General features: G+C 40.0%; 1 protein-coding gene across 1 annotated transcript in view; it reads right to left on the bottom strand.

Annotated features, from left to right (window-relative positions):
• DSCAM (DS cell adhesion molecule) overlaps positions 1 to 21,558 on the bottom strand; it is a 718,109-nt gene that overhangs the window by 226,032 nt on the left and 470,519 nt on the right. The window contains exons 9-10 of the mRNA XM_045558333.1: positions 19,722 to 20,000; positions 6,728 to 6,847 (exon numbers count right to left, since the gene is read on the bottom strand). Coding sequence (XP_045414289.1) covers positions 6,728 to 6,847; positions 19,722 to 20,000 — 399 coding nt within the window. The remainder of the gene's footprint in view (positions 1 to 6,727; positions 6,848 to 19,721; positions 20,001 to 21,558) is intronic.

Below are 21,558 nucleotides of genomic sequence, written 5' to 3' on the forward strand. Positions count from 1 at the left end.
GCAATCCTCCAAATTTTCCAGAATAATTTTTTGGGAACTTGATAAAATTATCCTAACATTCATCTAGAAGAAACAAGCAAATAAAAGTCCATGTAAGAAAGCAAGGACATTTTTGGAAAATAAAAATAACGAGGGGAGTATTGTCATACCAAATATTAAAATATATTAGAAAGACATAAACCTCTAAAATGTGTGATACTGATGCAACAATGGACAGTTCAATGTCACAGAGACAGGGCTAAAAAACAGACTTCAGTATTCACATTTTTCTCTAGACTTTAGAGCATTTCAAGTTAGTGGGGAGAGGTTGGGCTATTCCATAAATAGTTTTAGGACAATTGGCTACCCTTGTAAGGTGGTGATAATGGCAATAATGATAACGTCAGCTAATATGTATTGACTAATTGCTACATGGCAGGAGCCATCAAAAATTCTTTCTATGAGTCATCTTACTGAACCTTCATATTAATCCCTCATTTTACCTGTCTCATGCAAGAAAGCTGTGGTTCATGTAGGGTAAGTCACTCATGTGCAGTGACACAGCCAGGCCTGCTGTGCTGGGGTTTGAACTCACAGTCTCCTCTCTTCACTGATGATTCCGCTACTCCTGTGATTAATAGATTCATACTTTGCTTTTATTTTCTAAAATAAAAGTCCAAATTTAATGAAGCTTTGTACATACACAGCAGCATTTCAGATTTGAAGATGGAGGCATAAACCAGCATTCCTTCTTCTCTTCCTGGGAGCCATACAAAAGCAAATGGGGGAAGGACTAGGAAATGTAAACTCCACTTTCTATGAAATTAGAAAATAGCTGAAGTTCCAACTACAAAATGGGAAACTGGGCAACCCAGTGTGGACAGAGCGGAGGTGCACTCAGAAAGATAAGCAGACATAGGCTGCGACTCTCAGCAAGCACCGCAATGTGGGTGGCAGGTGAGGGCAAAACCTCCATCAGGGAGACGGTCTGCACAGGTGGGTGCGGAGGGGCTGCCCTGGGCTTGGCGGGGGTGAGAGTCGGAGAAGGAGGGTTCAGTGAGGAATCAGATATTTGCACAAAGTAATCTCTTTCTGGGGACGTGGATTTTCTCCAAATGTGAGTACAATAGTTTCCCCTTATCTGTGGTTTCAGTTACCTGTGGTCAACCATGGTCTGCCAATAGGTGAGTATGGTACCATAACCTCATTTACATAAATTTTATTACCATATATTGTTATAATTGTTCTATTCTATTATTAGTTGTTGTTAATCTCTTATGGTGCCTAATCTATAAATTAAACTTTATCATAGGGATGTATTAATATGTATCAGAAAAGACACAGCATATGTGTCTATTCAAGGTTTCAGGCATCTACTGGGGGTCTTGGAACAGATCCCCCATGGATGAGGGGACGACCATATTCAAAGGGAAGACAGGATGTAGCCAAGATACTATAAGAAAAATAGATAAAAGAAATAGAAAAAGAAACCAAGTGACAAAACCTCACCAAAAAGTATTGCCATGGTTTAGATGAAAACTGTGGATAAAATGGATACTTGCCTATGAAGCCACAGCTCAAGGAGTAAAACATGAGCTGGCAGAGCTGGAGGGAGAAGGGGAAACACAAGATCACAGCAAGGAAGGCAATACTGGAGACAGCAAAAAGGGGAACAGACTGCGTTGGGGAAAAGACACAGAGAACAGAAACTAGAACATTAGAACATATCAAACAAATTAAAATGGGGATAAATGAGTTAAAAACTCTGAGAGAAAATGACCGCTGTGGAAGGTAGAAGATGAGTCCATGGAACCCTGAAGGGGGGGATGAAAACATGGAAGAGAACAAACTCTTAGAGGCACGATTCATGAAAAGAATAAATAAATAAAAGATGACTTGAATCTACATATTAAATAGGCACATCACATCTGTGGGAAAATTGACCCCAAATTAGTAACACCAAAATATAGACTGTAAATTTACTAGACTTCCAAGTCAGCTCTTTGGTGCACACAAGCAGAAGGATGAATTCCCTTCTACAGAGAAATCAGGCGGGCTGGGTTCCCTCCCAGGAAATCGTGTGTAAAAAGGCAAGGAATGAACCACTGTAAACAGGGAAGAGCCTGGAAGAGCCCTCACTGGGACACTATGACCAAAGGACGAGGACAAATCAGTCCAACAAGGACCCACCGCGAGCACGCAGGCGGGGCACATGGCGGCAGAACAGAATGCAGGTCTGACAGTGGAGGAAGATTTATCAAAAAAATAGGATATTTAGAAATATATCATTACTAATACTGCAAATTGACAGCTGTGTCTACAGAGAGAGGGGCCCAAACCCCAAAGCTTGTCCAGCCTCAGATCTGCCCTCCCAGAGTCGCCCCGTCTTGTGCAGCAGCGCCTCCACTCTCCTCATTGCCCAGGGCTCCCCCCTTTCTCTCTCACCCACAGCCGGTCCATCGGCCCAGGACATTCAGAATCCAAGCATGTGTCCCTCCTCTGCCGCCCTCTCCCTGGCCCCGGCCACACCCCATCCGAGGCCTCCCAAGAGGTCTCTAGCTGCAGTCCCCGCCCTCGGCACAGTTTGCTTTCAGCGCAGCTGCACCACGGTGATCCTTGCAAAGCACCAGGCAGATCGCACCACCGCTCCTGGGTCCCCCCCCCCCCGCCCCCGCCTCCAGCTCCTGGTTTCCGCACAGCAGCAGCGGCGACAGGAGAGCACCACTGTCACAACTCTGCTGCCCACCCCCCATCTGGGCAGAGCCACATCCCTAGAGTGATGGATTAGGACCCAGGACCTCTGGGGCTTCCTCTTGCTCACTCTGCCCCAGCCATGTGCCCTCCTTGGCGTTTCTGGACCATTCCAGGCATAACCCCACCCTGCCCCTGGCTTGGGCGCTAGTTGATCCCTTGATCTTCAGCTCATGCCCCTTGGATACACAACTGGCTCATTTCATGTCCTTCAAGTCCTCCTCACAGGTGACCTACTGCAGTGGAATACTGACAATGCTACTTTAAATGCAAACTGCTCCCACTGTCCCACCCCACCCCCACCCCAGGCAGGCTCTGACTCCTGTCCTTGGACTTTCCTGGGACCAAAGTTCCCTGGAGGTCAGGGAATCTGGGGACAGCCAGAGAGAGCAAAGGGCGCCAGGGCAAGCGGACGCATTACCGACTCTCTGGCCTTCGCAGCCACTCTTGGCTTCTCAGCAGCTGACAAAGGGATGGTCCTGGTCCTCAGGACACTAATTGAAACCGGTTTCCCTCCAGTGTAAATGACACACATGTGGAAGAATGGCGTTATGCGTGGGAGCACAGGTGGGGCCCACCACAGTAGGAAGCCTGATTTTTAAATAGACAGGAGGCTTCATTTGTTCACGTGAAAGAAAAAAACCAGGAGACAGAATTGAATGTCTTATACTTTGTGTCTCTAGCCCCAAGGTCAAAAATGTAATAAGATTATTTTTCAGCAAAGATTGTTTCATTTCTGCAATAGCCAACCTTAAACTACTATGATTTACTCTGGAATTCTGCAGCGCCAGGATTAAATTGTTGCATCTCTCAGAGAAACAACCCACGTGTGTTTAGTTTGTATCTTTTGTCATAGGTAAGGGAGCTACATTTATGCTCTTGGTGACTGTGTTGATTATAGGAGACATGTTGGGTAAGCAAGACTAAATTTTCCTTAAGAAACATCTTTATTACTTTCATAATTAAAATAATAATATTGATATACTTCTATTGGATTGGAAAATATTTTAAAAAAAAACATAATATCCAGTGTTATTTTAGTTATAAGAAACAGGTGCTTCTGAAAACTGTGGGAGGATGTGTAAAGGAATAAAATTCTGGGAAACTGTCAATGCATATCGAAAGCTATAAAAATTGTTCACTCTTTGAGCCAGCAGCTCTACTTATAGAAATGTATCCACAGGGAAAAATAGATACATATACAAAGACAAATGTGATACAATTCATTATGATACTTTTCTAAGAGTGAAAAATTAGAGAAAAACCAAAATATACAGCATTCAACGTTGGAGATGCCTAGGTACCCTCTGACTTAGTAAAATAACACAAGTTGTATTGCTGATGGCTTGCAGACCCCCTTATAGCTAGGGGTGACCTGGGCAGAGATCCAGGGACATGTCAGCAGAACTGATCGTGACAAATCCCTGGAAAGGTCTGTGAAGGGAGCTGATTCAGGTAGAATTCCCTTAGGTGGGAGAGGGAATTCTCCCCTCTGCTTTTCCTCCTCTGTTGAAATGTAGAAGTAAGTCACTGCTGGAACCCACTGGCCATCTTTTGAAGGTGAGAAACTCTTGCTAAAAGTAACAGAACTCTTCTTAATACATAAGAAGTTTGGGTCCTTGATGACTTAAGACAGCCAACAAACTAATCCTGCACTTTCTACGTCCTGAATCCTCTTATGAGAAAATAAACCCTTGTGAATTTAAATGGCTGAACTCAAATTTAAGTAAGGCAATAGATAGTTAAATGTACTTATTGTTGCATTAATATATACTCTACACAGACATTAAAAAGTCGCATTAAACATCCATATATTTTGCCATGGAAAGAAATTAATAGCATATTGCTAACTGAAGAAAGAAGATTATAAGCCAGGAACAATCATGTGATCAAAACCTTTTTAAATTTGTATGTGTATCTATGGGAATACAATTGCTTGGGGACAGGCCTGAGAGGCTAGAAAAAACATGTTTGCAGGAGTTATTATCTTTGGTTATCTTTGAGTATTGCTACTTGAAGGGAATTTCACTTTTTAAAATTTTGCTTTTGCAATTTCTAATTTTGTCTGCAATGATTTGATATAGCACATGGAATTTAAAGATAAAAAGCTGGTATAACTTAATTTGAAAATCAGTGATGAGAAGGGATAAATTTCAGTGACATACAGACAGACTAAGAGTTATTTAATCTACATGAAAACACTGTTACAAATAAATAAGACATAGAGACAAGTGTGCAAGTAGCATGAATGAGAAATTTCCCAAAGGAGAAAATGAAATGGTCAGTAAACATAAGATAAAACCTTTGCATCATTAGTAATCTAAATATGCAAATTAAAAGGGTAAGCCGTTTTCACCCGTCAGGTTGTAAAGATTAAAGAGAAAGCTCTAGCTGGGCAGAATGCTGGGCCATCACACACCCTCACACTGCTGGTGGCCGAAGTGTCACCAGCAGACTAAGAGCCTTACATGTGGTCATGCTACTTCCCTTCTAGGAATTTGTAAGAAAGCAATTACACACATTGAGTTAACATACAGGGATGTTCTTTGCTGCACTGTTTTTCACTGTAATGGAAAACTGGACACAACTTAAGGGACAAAGCGTGAATATCTGCACAATGGCAGGCATTGAAAATAATTTTGGAGAAGAAAAATGCCATGGAAAATATACTCATTGATATAAACGAATTAAACTTATTCTGCTTATCTGTTTCCATGTAATAAGGCAACATGGGGCTTCAACTACGGCCTAAAATAAAAAGTCATGGGGGCAGATACCCTGAAGAGCAGACTTTTATTCATGAACACAGTGCTTTTCATGTGGACCACGGATGCGGTGGGCTACAGGGAGCTGCCTCAGGGATTTTTGAAAAAATTTAATTGTTCTCCTGATCAAACAGTGTCTAGCACCCTCTTCTTCCTCTCTTTCCTTCTTTCTCAAAAAAATAGATGCCAGAAGGGTTGTGGAAAGTGCGCCATTTGTTTTCCTTTGATTGTTGGTTTTAAATTGAGAAACTTCAACATGGTATTTAAAAAATATATACAGATTACAAACCATGACAGGTAAACAAAAAAACAAATACACCCACAATAGAGCTAAGTGTGAAAGTAACATGAATAAGAAATTTCCCAGAGGACAAATAGAAACCTATTTGGTAGGTCTTAGATTGTTGGGAAAAAAGGCCATGATCGTTTGGTTGATTGATCTCACTGGTACATATTTGGCCCTCAAGTGTTTGATAAATAAATCATTGATTTCAGATGCCTGTGTGAGAAAATAAAGAGAACTTCCAATATGTTTGCAGGCACAATTAAGGAACTTTTCTGAAGAAGCCACTATGATGAACATAAATTATTTTTCCAGGGTCTAAAATGGTTCCACCGCTAGTTTCCATGTTACACACTTCTACGTATGTGATGGCTACAGTGTTACCTAAAAGCCAGTAGGCATGCTTAGGAGTAGAATCAGGGAACACTGGACACTCACAGTAGGATATTGGATGTATTTGTTTTTAAAAGAGCATAAGGGGATGACACATGACTTGTATGTTATAAGGTAACCAGGGATGTAGAACACTCAATTATTTTATTTTTAACTTTCAAAAACCACTTAATCTCACATATCTAAATACTGGGGAAATAATTCTTCCAACTATAAGTAATTCTTACAATTTAAACTTGCATCTCCACATGTACGGGTTTGCAGTGGTCTCTAAGCAGACCATGGTTATCTGATATGGGGGCAAGTTAGTACTTTCCCAAGTGCGGCAGTAACCTGCATGGATAACCTGCCTCCCCTTCTTGGTCCTTCCTAGGGTTGGTCTAAATAAAAACACCTAGGTGGGTGACTAGGGGTGTCTGTGAGAGAATGATAGGCTTGGTGGAGACAGGGATGTATATCTACTTGCAAAGAACATCTCTGGAAAGACTAGAAATGCTCATCCAATCTTTTAGAACATAACGTAGGTTTGGCAGCTAAGAAGCAAATCATGTCATACCTTTAGAGAATTTCCACACGATGGTAGGCACAGGATAACCCTCAGCCGAGCAATTGAGAATGACAGCTTTGCCGTAAATCCCGTCCTGGTCCCGTGGCTGAACCACAAACTTTGGAGGAACTGAAAAGAGAAATGTCACCAGTAAATCAGACAAGACTGAGATTGAAAAAAGGTATGATTTTAAGAAATTGGATAATTTTAATAAACATTAAAATACAAATAATGTTTTATATATTTGGGAAAATAAAAACATTATTTGCAGTTTAGGACAAATTAGGGGAGTAATCTCAGTGCTAGAAGTATTTCTGATTCTTACTAATGAGCTTTTAAAAGAAATTGCTTTTAATTGTCTAGCCTAGCTTTTTGTAGGAAGCTTTACATGTGGAGAGGCAACAGAACATGATGGATACTGGCACAGAGTCAAGTGCTGAACACCTTGCTTTGATCTCCAGCTTTGTTGCTTCCTCCTGGATGATTTTGTGCAAATTATCAAATGTCTCTTGGCCTCAATTTCCTTATCTGAAAATTGGGAATAATTACAGCACCCATTTTAAAGGATTGTTATGAAGATCAAATGAATTAAGATTAGAGAAGTTCTCAGAACAGTGGCTGGAAGTTATTAAGCACTGTAGGAGCGTTGGTTAACTTAGTAAATGCAGTATGTCTAGCTTTGACATATCCTTATGGAACAAAGTACCCAACTTGCAAATGAAACAAATAATTCACACAGCCAATAGGTCTCTGAGATATTGCTTAACTAGCAAACAATTTTACTTCATGTAGATGGTGTTCTGGGACAAATATATTCAATAAAATGTAAATATATGTAAAATATGATAACAATGAATGATTACCTCTTGGTGAAGAAATTATTTCAAGGAAAAATGCTAGAGATTATGTAAAGTAAAATTTTCTGGTAAAAATGATCAATCAACCTCCAGGATAGATTGCAAAGTTTATGACATCATACAAAAGTCATTCTCCCCAGGGTGGAAGGCAAATCTGCCGTTTGTCCACATTCTATATTCTATTTGACTCAAATTCTGCTAAGAGCAAGAAATCTCTTGTCAAATGGATAGAGTAGCCAAACTCTTGCATTTCCTCTGGAAGAATGTCTAATTATAATTGATCCATGACCCCCTTTCCTCATTTTGGTTCTAATCCAAAGAAATGTTACTTAAAAACTGATCAAAGAGGTTTGTATGGAAAATAACCATTAATATAGTGTAAGTATAAGGTAATTACAAATGAAAATGGCCCTTAATATAGTAGAATAATTCTATTATATTATTACTGAAAATTATTTCAGAAACTGGTAGGAGTAGCCAGTGGATTCCCCATGGACAGCCCTTTGCTCTCAGACTGGGATTCTCTCTTCAAACACTCACACTGATCCATAGTCATAAGAAAACCTAAGAAAGAAGCTTCAGAAATAAGTGATATTCTTAATTTTTATGGCAATGAAACTAATGAATAGCTCAGTTATTTGACCTTAATTTCATATATTATGCAACTTGAGATAATCTTGAGGAAACTTCTATATATTACTAAGTGCATGAATAAGACAAATCATATACACCTTCTTTAAACATTGATAGAAGATGGTCATGAATTTAAACATTTAGTTCCTAAGTGTTTTTTTATCATGTACCAGCAAATATGTAGGTCCTTTTCATGAAAGTGAACTTGTGAGTTACAGTAGTTGCAAAATAATTCTCAGCAGTGGATCCCAGAGAGAGATTGTAGAGGTTGTATTAGGCCCCTTCCTTCCCTCCTTCCTTCCTTCCTCCCTCCCTCTTTCTCTCTCTCTTTCTTCTTTCCTTCCTAACTTACTTACTTCCTCCCTCTTTCTCTCTCTCTTTCTTATTCCCTCCCTCCCTCTTTCTTTCCTTCCTTCCTTCCTTCCCTCCCTCCCTCCTTTCTTTCTCTCTCTCTCTCTCTTTCTTTCTTTCTTTCTTTCTTTCTTTCTTTCTTTCTTTCTTTCTTTCTTTCTTTCTTTCTTTCTTTCTTTCTTTCTTTCTTTCTTTCTTTCTCTCTTTCTTTCTTTCCTTTCTTTCTTTCCTCTCCCTTTCTCCCTCCCTTTCTCTCTACTTTTCTTTCTCCTTCTTTCCTTCCTTTCCCTTTCTTTTCTTTTCTTTTCCTTTTTTTCTTTTCTTTGTCAGAAGCAGGGTCTTGCTTTGTTACCGAAGCTGGATTGCAGTGGCATCATCATAGCTGCCTGCAGCCTGAACTCCTGAGCTCAAGTGATCCTCCTGCTTCAGTCTCCTGAGTAGCTGGGACTACAGGTGTGCACCACCACACCAGACTAAGTTTCCAAATAAATTTTAATTGCCCACCCAGAGCCTAATGTGGAGATAAATGATATATCCTTGGAGGTTTTCATCACTTTAAGATGGCAGCAGCACCAGATAAGATTGAAACTCTAGAGCAGGAAGAGTGTCTGAATGAGGACCCAGTGTTTAAAATGCAACTGATGACATCCACTCCCATGTGCTCTGAGCACTCCAAATGGCCAACATCTCCAGGAACAATAGAGTGCCCATTTTTTTGTTTGATTTTTATTTTTTGTAAACAGCAGTTTATTAAAAGAAGCAAAGACCTTTGTAAAAGGACTACTGCCTGACCCAGACATTTTTTCTACAAAGTAGCAATCCAAGAAGTTGTTCTGAGAAAAGCAGAAGTTCCCCAAGTAGTCACTCAGTGGTAAAAGTGAACATTTACTGAGTACTGTGTGTGTTTCAGATACTTGAAGTCACCTCACTTGGCCCCTCCCAGTATTCCTCTCAAGATAATTCTTATTTTACTTGTTTATTAGAGAGCCTATTCCACACTGTTACCCACTCCTGCTTCTCAGGGTTCCACCTCAGTCTTTACATCTTACTCAACACACCTCCTGAGCCATTTTGCCCTCTCTCATCATGAAGATTGCCTGTTTCTTTCTTGATGTATAGACCACCATATCCCACTGATCAGTAGATATTTCACAGATACCTTGAACTCAAGCCTCCAAAATGGTACCTGTTCCTGTCACCACCATCGATCAAAGTCCTCAAGAAAGAAAACTGTGCATTATCTTTCATTTCTCCCCTTTTTTTTTTTATCTCCTCGTATCAGGTACTGATTATTCCTTGAAAATGTATCACACATCCGCAAATTTTCTTCATCTCCACTGCCATTCCCTAGTCACAGTGGTCTCGGTGTGTGGGGAAGTGCCACATCCCCTCTGTCCACCTGGTTTCAGCACCACCAGGATGGACAGCTCCACACACTTCACCAAGATACTGCCCTGAGGGCAGGACTCTCTCTCCTCACTGTCCCAGCCCTTCTCTGAAGTCATGACCCTTTACCATCTCCATTGGGACAGCCCTGACATGTGGAACAACTGTCCATCAGTGGGTGACAGAAGTCAGGATATAAGTAAGTGCTCTGCCTCCCTATCCTCCAACCCAGTGGGACAATTCTGAGGCATGTTCTATGCTGTGCTCCTCAAACATTAGAGGGCATCAAAATTGCCTGAAGCACTGATTAAAATACACATTGCTGAACCCTTTCCCCAGAAATTCTGACTCAGTAGGTCCATGGTGGGATCCAAGATCCTGCGTTTCTAATGAGCTCCCAGGTGATGCTGCCAAGGCTGGTGCAGAGATGCACTTTGAGAACCACTGCTCCACTCCACTCCAGAGAGGGTTCCCCATAGGGAAGAGCTCCCGTGGGACATAGCAGCAGCTTGCTCATTAAAACAGCTTTTATTGATTTTTTTTCTCTCTTTCTTAACTCATTATTTCCCATTGTCTTACTCTGGGACCCAGGAATTACATCCCAAATAGACCATGTGAGAAGATTTGTACCTTACACTCTGCTTTCACAGCAACTCAATCTAGGACAAGGCCAATATTGTCCTTTACCTGGATTTCTCAAACAGCCTTGTAACTGGTCTACCTGCCACCAACTGTCCCACTTGAATCCATTCTGCACACAGTGGCCTAAAGGATCCTTCTAAGACACAAAGCAGATGATGTGACTTCCCTGCTTAAAATCATCATGCATTCCCCAACCCTCTTGATACAATCCAGACTCTTACAATTTCTTCAAGCCTCTTCATTGTTTTCGTCCTTGGTCTCCTGTTCCATTTCTTGCCATTCCCCTCTTGCAGGCTTGCTCCAGCCATTCTAAAGCCCTGTCTGTTCCCCCATCACAAGACTATTCTTGCTGCTGGATCATCACACACGCTTCTGCATCTCTTTGTTTAATGAATTCCCACTTATTAAACTTTGCATCTCATCCCACAGTTCACTTAGTCTGGGACACCTTTTCTGACGCTGTGGATGAGATTCAGTGCTTCTTCTCCAAACCCTTAATTTCTCTATCACAACCTTTATCACACTTGTTTAGTATTGTCTGTTGAACTGCCTGTCTCCCAGATCAGGCTGTACACCCTGTGAGAACAAGAACCACCCCTTTCTCACAGACCATTGTGCCCCCAGCATGTAGCACAGGGCTGGAGCACAGGAAGCACCATGCAACTATTTCTCGAATGGACCAATGAATGACTAGATATTATCATTTCAGTTTTACAGACTAGGGAAATGGAGCATGGCCAAGTTAATAACTCAGAGCAGGGAGACCCCAAAGCCCAAGGTCTCTGAGTAGGATGGACCCAACAGAAGTGCCATTGAGGGAGAGCAAAGAGAGCCCCGTAGGAAGATTCTGGCCAATGATATACAGAACCCAAGATGGGTGCATGTGGAGCCCGCGGGATGCCTGCAGTTTGGACCAAAACTTATGATAGGCCCTAAAGATCCTGCATACTCTGTATTGTTTGGATATATAATCTCCCAAAGTTGCTGGTTTCCTTTTTTAACAATTATATTTTGATTTTTCTATCTGTATAACACATCATTTGCTATACTGCAGTGAGCATGCTTGCCAATATCGCTGGTTTTTCAATAGTGTGATTTCTCCAGTGGGGATGAGGGGTGATTAAAGAGATGGAGGAATAGGTTCAACAGAATAATTATGTCACATCCCCAAGTGCAATGTAGGCTATTCTTGCCTACATTTCCCTGAATCATAATTACACACACATTATCCAGCACTCCTGTCTCTCCAAAAATAGTAATTTGATGTATATTCTAAAATACCAGAATCCTGTCATGGGATCCATATAAGCTGACAGTATCTGAAGTTTCAAAAGGATTCCTTTGAGGGAGTTTGTTCTTGATGTGGCCAAAAATGAGGATTATTTAAAGTATAGTGATCTTTGGCTTGATCTGTTTATTTGGGGGGCAGGGGTTATTTTTGTTGTTATGTTTATAATAAAACAGGCATTTTTCTAGTCTTAGATGTAGTACAGTGTTTTATGTTTGGAATTCATGGCTTCTAAGTTGCCATGTATTTAAAAAAAAATGAATGTAGTTTTCCCTAACTGTAAGCATGGATGGGGATTCAGTTTTATTGAAGACAAAATATCTGAAACTATTTGATGGTGGTGGATGGCATTTAGTTGAGATGGTAATTGGTCTAAGTCTAGGAAATATTTAATTTATGACACTGGAAACCAAAATTGAGTGGGTTCCCATCACTTTGAGAATAGATGTCCTGGTCTGTGCTTATCTCTCTGCGTTACACTTTTCATCCTCTCTTACTGAACAAGGGGAAAACTGGTCTTCTTTCTGTCCCTTGAACACACAAAACTCCCTCCTGACTCAGAGTCTTCATACTTGTTGGTCTTTTCACCCGGAACTTGCTTCCTGCAGATCACGGTGACTCACTCCCTCATTTCACTCACGTCTCTGCTCAAATGTCTATTTTGCATAGTCCTTGTAGATACCTGACATTGTTTGATTATTTGTCTGTTACCTCTCTCCTTCACTAGAACTTTAGCTCTCTGGGGCAGGGGTGTGGTCTCTTTGTTTTGACCACCATGGTATGCCTAGAACCCAGAACAACATCTATTATAAAACAGATGTTTAATTAATATCTGTTGGAAGAAAGAATGAATATATGAATGAATGAAGTAAAATGATGGCATGGATGTGATATCAAAATTGGATCAATAAACAGAGCAATAAGATGGTGGCCTTGTACAATTTTTGTTTTTCGTGTCAACTGACAATCAATCACAGGTCTTTCTGATAGTGTGTTTGTTTCTCTAGGTAGCAGCTTGCCATTAAAAACCAGAAACAACAGATTCATCATAAGATTTAAAGAAGTGTGAGGAAAGGATCTCTTCCAGCATCACAGGCAGGAACCATTACCTTGGCAGCTTTCCTGGCAGTGCTGCAATAACAGGAGCCAAGGACAGGTGTGTTCTGTGTTATGTCTAATACTTTTCCCCAGAGTGGCTTCATTAATGCCACGGTCGCCCACTGAGCATGATATCACGGAGATCACCAGTCCACTGTTAGTGTCAGCCATGGGCACAGATGTAAGAGCTAGGGATTTCTGCTTTTTTTTTTATGCTTTGTTTTGTTTTGATTTTTGTTGTTAACATTTGCCTTATGGTAACAGCTAATTTATTTTACATGAAGTCTTCATGAATCTTCCCAGTGACCCAGGATATCACATAACAAGCTAAGCTTTACAATGGCCTAAGGTTGGGAGACTCTGATATAAAGAATAGCAAAGAATTGGGCCCCCAATTCCATTTCTTTTGTACCCATTTATTCTACTTCTCAGCTTAAATTCCTTATTTATCCCCTCCATCTCTGACATGGAATTTATCATCAACTCATGTAGTTTCTTCAAAAATATGTTATCCTTTATATTTGCCTTTCTGACTATTCCCAAGACCATTTTCTAATTAATTGCCTCATGCTTGGATCATCCACGGCCTCTGATGTGTGATGTCCCTCGGTGACATTCCAATGTCACGTAGATGTGCGTGGAAGGACAGAAGAGACAGAGGGAGAAGGGGGTGGAGATGCTACCCACTGAGTGCTGATTGTGTGCTAGGCTCTGTGATGAACATGTTGCTTGTTCTATTTAGCCCTGAGAAAGCCCATATTAGGTATTATCTCATTTTGTAAATAAGAAAACTGAGGTAAAGAGAGGCTAAGGCATTTTCCCAAGGTCACACAGCTAATAATTGTCCACACCATGATAGGGATGAAAGGAGGGAGAGTGTGAAGGGAGAGCAGAGAGGGGGTCCCGGGCCAGGCTCGCAGGTGCGTGGGCTTCCCTTGCTCCATGACCTGTGGAGCCACAGCCACTGACTGCTGCCAGACCGTCTTCTTCACTAAGGCAACTGACTCCAGGATGCTGTGGTTCTCCATCTTCCCACGTCTATTAATAGCAAGTACCTGTTCATGGCAACAATCAGATGGGCTAACTCTGACCACGGCACAGCCTCTATGTCTCAGCTAGTGCTGTTTGTTCCTCACTGACCCCAGAAAATATAACCATGCATGTCTGTGCTCCTCTTAGTGATGCATTAAGTGGAGAGTAATTGAAGAACTTTGTCACCAGCAAAAAGGCAATAGCAATTGTCACCAATGATTAAACTCTGTGAAACTCCAAGAGGTAGGTCTCACCATTCCTATTTTATAGGAAGGAAACTGAGACTCAGAGAAATTCATTCATGTTCCCCAAGTCACATACAAAATGAACAAGCAGAAATGTGGACCGTGGTCTTCTTACCAAAAGTTCTGGCATTGTTTTTGCGTCTACTTTCTCTTTCTAAACACTACTTACATATCAAGGCTGATGGAGCTTACTCCTTCCATGAATCCTTCTTCAAACACATCAAATAACACTGATCTCTCCCTTATCAGAGTTCATTTTGCTCTTGTCATTTATAGTCTGTCACTTAGAGGCTTCCAAACCACCCTCACTGTGACAAGGCAATCTCAGGGTCTCTAAACTTCTCATTCTGTTTCTATTTTTCCCGAGATACATCCCAAGCCAAAAACTTCAGAGCATCTAAGAGAGAAGCATTTCCCAATTCCAGTTAAGGCATAAAATAAAAACTCATACAGTTACTGACTAATGTTGCTTGCTGTTTTCACGTGGGTTTTGTTTCCTCAACTGTATCTGTGCAGTCTTTCATGAACCAAATGGTGGAGTGTGTTCTAAAGTTAACTGGTAAGTCCCCAGTTTGCAATGTGGAATGCTCTTTATTCTAAACAGTAAAAATAAACAGTCTTCATTTCCACCTAAAAGATAAATTTAGCTTATTCAGTACATGATATAGCTTAAGTAGTGATAAAAATCAACAACTTGGCCATTCACATCAAAAACTGGAATTCTGAAAGCAGCTCCCTGATCTCCAGCTATCACAGGGAAGGGGGGTTGTCCTGCACAGCAGAAATTAGCCATTCAGGGAGAAAGTTTCTTGTCCCATTTGTTTTGTGCTAAGGACAGAGGAAAAATGGACTACCAGGAAGATTTCCCAGAGTCAGGAGAAAGCGCCCACTCAAACATCCCTCACCGTCCATGGCAGCTACACTCTCAGAGAGGACGTTCGCCATCAAGCCATCTCACACACTTCCCTACCGCAAGTGCTCATCACACCCTGCAAAAACCTTCCATACTGGTGCCCTCCTTGTCACCCTAACCACCACCTTTGTTCCGACTGTTATCCTTCTCAGGTGGGTTACAGAGGCTTCCACTCCGGGTTTTTGTGCGCCTACTCTCCCTGTATTCTGAGACATGACTCACCGTGACATTGGCCATGTGATTTCTCTGTTTTAAATCCCCTAATAGATTCCCACGGCCTTTGGACCTCTTTCTTAGGACACAAAAGCTTTAAGGTGTGAAGAGAATTACTTCCGTAGTCTCATCTTTCTGCACTTTCCTTCCCACCCAAACCATTCCGTACACAGTTAAGTAAGTATGTTCTTTCCAACTTCCCTTCTGTTGCAGGCAAGAGTCCTTCCAGCAACATGTCTTTCTTTCCCTCTTCTTACTTAGTTGCTGTATTTCCTAATTCTCTGGGATCCCTCCCGCCCTCCAGGAATCCGCCTCATGTATACCCTATTTTACATTAGGTAACTCTCTTTCTTCTTTCATGGTGCCCTACAGCTTGTCACACCACCATGTGATCTGCCACCTGTTTCTCTCCCACTGACTGGGGCTCTAGATGGGAGAAAATGAACTTTCATCATCCCAGGGACTATTTCAGGGCCTGGCATTGGAGCATGTTCTGAGTACATTGTTGCTCAAGGATGAGACAGAAGAAAGATGAAGGAATAAAGAATGGAAAAATAGTCATTTGGGAGCAGGTATAAAACACATATATTTGTAACTACCCATTGATATTTTAACAATTAAGCATTTTTTTCTTTCACTAACAAGTACAGAAAAAAAATTAAACTCATCACTGGAAAGATTTTGTGAAAACAAAATAAAGATTGCTGCAGATAAAGACTTAAAAATAGCAAATGCATCATTAGAGAATGAAGTGTATCTTGTAGTTCTTATCTAATTAATTCATTTTAGTCATTATTTTACCAGCTGAAATTAAAAGAAAAGTAGGCCCTAAGAAAATTGCTTTGACATAGGTTAGGAGTGATTTAAAGACGACTGATTTTCTGAAATCAGAATTATGACCTATTATGTACTGAATCTATACAATGAGCCCCAGAACTAGTCCAGTTTTAAATTTTAGTCCAATTTTAGTTAGACAGTTTAAGTCCTCCAGGTTTGTTCTTCCTTTAAAAATTGCTTTTGTTATTCTAGATCTCTTTCATTTCCATACACACTTTAGAAAAGCTTTTAAATTTCTATAACAAAGCTTGCTAGGCTTTTGGTTAGGATAGTTTAATTTCTCAGCAATATTTTTTAGTTTTCAGTGTACATTATGCTAAATGTATTCTAAATGTATGCTAAATGTATTGGCTTTTGCCAATCTTGAACTTGCTACATTTGCTTAGTAGTTATAATACACATCCGCAAATGTAGGCATATTTGTGCCTTCCTTCGCAAATGTAATGCCTTATATTTATCTTTCTTGCCTAAGTGCAAAGGCTATGACCTCTAGAGCAATGCTGAGTAGAAGTGTTAAGAGCAGGCGTGCCTGTCTCACTCCCAATCACAAGGATGGAGAGTATAATATACTATAATATTTGTCAGAGGTGCCTTTTATTATTATGTGTCGAGGCTGTTGCCTGCTACTGCTTATTTGTTAGAAGTTTTTTTAATCAAGAATGGATGTTGAATTCTGGCAAATTCTTTTCATTTATTCTATTCATTTCTATGGATTTTCTACTTTATTTTAATATTCTGGTCTGTTGATTGATTTTTTTAATTTTGAATTTTTTTATTTTTAAATAAGTATATGCAAATTTTACTTATCTGAAATCTGTATAGGTCTACATTTAGGAATGTCAATAACATAACAGAGTTTGTTATAAGCATCTGCAGACATTGAAATAGTAAATGGTACAACAGCTGTTTTGGAAAATAAAAGCTGTGTCATCTTATTGATCTTTTATGCCCCTTTTTCCTTCAGTTTTCACATCTGGAATATCCTCTTTTTCCCAGTAGACTATTTCCATCATAAAATGAATGAGATTTTCATAACATTAAAATAACCTCTGACAGTCTTTTTGAATGTATTCCTTATCATTGGTACCACCCTTTGGGATTTCGTCAGTTGGGAAGCCCAGGTGACCTATTCACATCACTATAAGCTTTATATTCTAGAAGATCATTCTATATCAAAAGGGATGTTTACCTAAAAAATCTTTTTGAAGAAGTTCTGATATATTTAGAACCTCAAATAATATTCTACCGTATTTCCTATATTTTCTTGTTACAAGGAACAAAAACCCTTTCCAACTTAATAGAAGGATAAACATCTTTTATTTTGCACTTATTTGGTTATTGAGACTATTTTTCTTCTACATTTCAATTTCAAAATATTAAGGGAGTACAAATGTTTTAGGTTACATAGATCACTTTTGTAATGCTTGAGTCATGGCTGTAGGGGTCCCCATCACCCAAATAGTGCTCACAGTATCCATTAAGTAGGTTTTGTTCCCCACCCCTTCTCCATGCTCCTCCCTGGTTGATTTTGACTGAGCTTTATTTCCCTCTGTGCACATGTGTGCTCATCGGTTAGTTCCAATTTTGATTTTACAAATGATTGATGCCTGGGTCCCACCTCCAAAGATGGTTATTTAATTGGTAGGGGCCACAGCTTGCACATCAGGCCATTTTTTTAAGTTCCACATACAACAGTTTGAGAACCATTAACCAGTGGTTTTTTAAGTCTTAAAAAAAAAAAAAAAAGGAGGAATTCCCCAGGAGTCTGGAAGATGGATCTACTCCCAAAGATCATGATTTATTTGGTCTGGGTTGGGACCAAAACTGCACATCAGCGTTTTCTTAAATCTCCCTGGAGACTCCACAGTGCAGACCAGATTGAGAACACCTTGCCGTGCCTGCTTCTCAGTCGTGCTGATCTGTTTGTGAAGCATCTCCTTCCTCAGGGCTACACCACCCACCTGGTGGCTTAATGTTAATTTCACAGAAGCTTATTTAATGTATTTGAAGAACAATCACATGGAGCCATTAATCATATTGTGATCAGCTACATTATCCTGAATATCTGGGCTCAATTTCAGTTCATTTGACCTTTGCCTTAGTCAGAAAAGTCTGGTTGCCTTTCCTGCAAGGGCAAGTGACACAAAGAGCAGCCATGTGCATTTTTATCTAACATTTCTGTCCCCTGACCTGGTTCCTTCAGAGCAGATTATATAGAACACAGGCTGATGTACTATTTTGCCCTTCACAAACCACAGCAAGAGTCAATTCAGTTTATAAGAAAACACTTGGGAGACAGATACTAGATCGCCTTTCATTTTTATGAAATCCGAAAAAAAATCAGATATCCCAATTCTTATACTCAAAAGTGCAAGGTAGAAAGAAAAAAATGTCATGAGTATCTTTAGTTTGTGTCTGACTGAAAATATATTTTATTATTCATTCATTTGGGGAATTTATTTTTTTCAGAAATACCATGCTAAGTCAGTATCATGTTCTTTGGCCGGCAAGTAGATAGAAAGTGAATTCCTTTTCAGCCAGAAAGGAAGGAGAGGTGACAAGGGAGCAAAGACTAGGGACTGAGGAAGGACCTGGGAGCCCACCACTCGAGAAAGAGCCCACACAGATCTGCTGATTATCCTGGAGATAGTGGGAACATCCCTCTCCTGGCGACAACTCTCTGACAACAAAGTTTGCAAATTTTAAATGCAAATAATCAACATTAATATAACTCTCTAATTTCATGCAGTTACTTTTGCAATGTGGCTGACTACTGTACTGGTAGATAAATGCATGCTACTCTTGGGGAATCATGAAGCCACAGAATGTCCATGTCTGACAGACTTCAGAGAACACTAGCTGCTTATTCCACAGGTGAAGAGTGTGAATCTTAATGGGAATTTGGTGACTTGAGTAACGATTTGAACTAAGACCAAAGCTTACATTTTAGATGTAATGAGACCACTGCCAATCTTTTCTATAAGTTAGACTACTCTATTTTAAATTTTTCTATAAATAATACCACACTCTACTTCGTTTGAAAAATGTTGCAACAGCTTGCCTATCAAAATAATGATAGATTTGATGCTAAATAGAAGAGATGAGCAAAGAAAACCATATTCCTAAAACAAAAATAAAATATACAAAAGCTACTATTTGATAACTCTTTAGAAAAACTGTGATATATATTTGAGAAATATTTTATTTTCAAAAGCCATTTATCTAAATGATGACAGGTATTCTACAAAGTGCTATATACATGCTTTGGTTCTCAATGACCACTGGGTAAGCAAACACAAGTCCTATGTTATGAATTCAATCCTAGGGCTCCCACGTTTCATTCACATTATTTGAACTATCATATTTTAGATAAATGGAACTTTGTCTTGGAGTTCAGGGGAATTCATGGTTGGTTTCTATAGCTGTCTGTTTTTTAGTGGGATAAGAGTGAATTTCTATGTCGAGCTCAACTCCATCCGTGCCGTGTGGAGCACCCTCCTCTCCTTACCTCTCACGATCAGCTGGCTCTGGTGCTCCACTGCTGCCGCCTCATTCCGGGCTATGCAGGTGTAATTCCCATTGTGCACCAGGGAGAGGTTGGAAATCCTCAAGGAGCTTGTGAAGTCGATGTTGTCGATGGTCACCCCAAGGCTCCCGGGGATCGGCCGGCCATCCTTCTGCCAGGTGATGGTGATGGGCAGGTCCCCTGAGACCACAACACACGGGATGAAGACCCGCTGCCCGATAGAGAATCTTGGAAACTCAAAAGGTTGGATAAAAGGCGGAACTGAAAGAAAAGAAAAAAAAGTAATAGAGGAAAGATAACAAACCACGTGCGTAGTCTACGTTCCCTTTTGCCTGAGCCCTTTCACACGGCATTGAAAGAATAATACTATCATTGACGTAGCACATAAATATAGGAAGTTAGTGGATTTGAAATTAGGCTCCTGTTATTTGAATTTTCTCATCATTCTAAGTGAAAAGCATGGCTTGATTTGTACGTCAGAAAATACGCTCAACCTAATTTAGTTCAATAATTTTTTTTAATTCAACAATCATTCTTGAAAGGAAACATTTCAGACTCTGTGCCCTGCAGTGTAAATACTGTGAAAGAAGGATTTGGGTTTGGTTTTCCCTTCAAAGCTTTTCAAAATGATGTGTTCAAGAGCAGATTTCTTTCCTGCTTTGCTATTATAACACTACAATTACTGCTTCTCCTGTAAACCTGCTGGAGAAGCAGACATTCCAATTTTGTTGTTAAAGTTCTTTTTTATGTCCAGCTAATAAAAAGTGTTAATTACAAATATTTTATGTTACAATAATTGCATCTTTACTTTGAATCCCTTCATATTACACATTCTCTGTGACTTTTCATTATGAACTGATCCGTGGAAACTGTCTGAGCTGCTGAGAGGTGTTGCTAATGAAAACAAGCTCACGCCCTCCATCCTGGCCAGCCGTGCACACCGCCAACTCAGGCCGGAAGGCTCTCTCTTGATTTAATTTCTCTGCTAAACTCCTATTTGCCCTTTTTGCCTCAGGAGCACTCTTCCTTGATGCCATCCTAGATGATTCCATAGGGTCTTAGCATCCTAAAATGGTTAAAATGAAGCCAGGGGAGCTAACTTTGAATTCTACCTCAGTTAACTTATTAGTTATGGGTCCCAGCTAAGTTATCAAAATAATATGCTGTTTCTATCAGCTTATGGGCAGTTATTTATAGCTTCACTTTGCAGATGAGGAAAGTGATACTCAAAGATGTTACTCTGCTCTTGTCTTAGAACTAGGTAATTGTTCTATGAGGGCTTACGTCAAGTCTATCTAACTAATATCAGAGCTTGTCTGGTTAGCTTTTGTTGTGTTTTTTGCATACATTTTTTTAAAGAAGAAAGTTTATTTTTATGCAGGGGTTTGGAAATGACTAAGGGTACAAACTAAGATGCTTAAGCAGGTAATAACCTAATATTATGTAAACCAATTATTATACTAGGTGATTTATAGAATGAAGTTATTAAATAGCAAGATGTCTGCAGCATTTTTTTATTAATCAACTGTGGTTCATTTCAATTATCAACTCAGGAGAGATGTAAGGGATCTCACTGAGAAATCTGAATGGAAAACCACTTGTTCATGCATTCATTAATTCAAACAAGTAATGTTTATTGAGCACCTGGTGTGTACTTGGCAACACTGTATGGGCTGGGCAAGCATCAATGAACATAGTACACCAGTCTCTACCCACTAGAACTTTCATGTATAGCCATAGGCAGCAGGTAGCAACAAAGCACAGCCATGGCTATTCTCTTATTTAATATTATTGCTATTACTACTATATGCCTTTAAAA

This window comes from Lemur catta, chromosome 1 (assembly GCF_020740605.2).
Source record: "Lemur catta isolate mLemCat1 chromosome 1, mLemCat1.pri, whole genome shotgun sequence".
NCBI lineage: Eukaryota > Metazoa > Chordata > Mammalia > Primates > Lemuridae > Lemur > Lemur catta.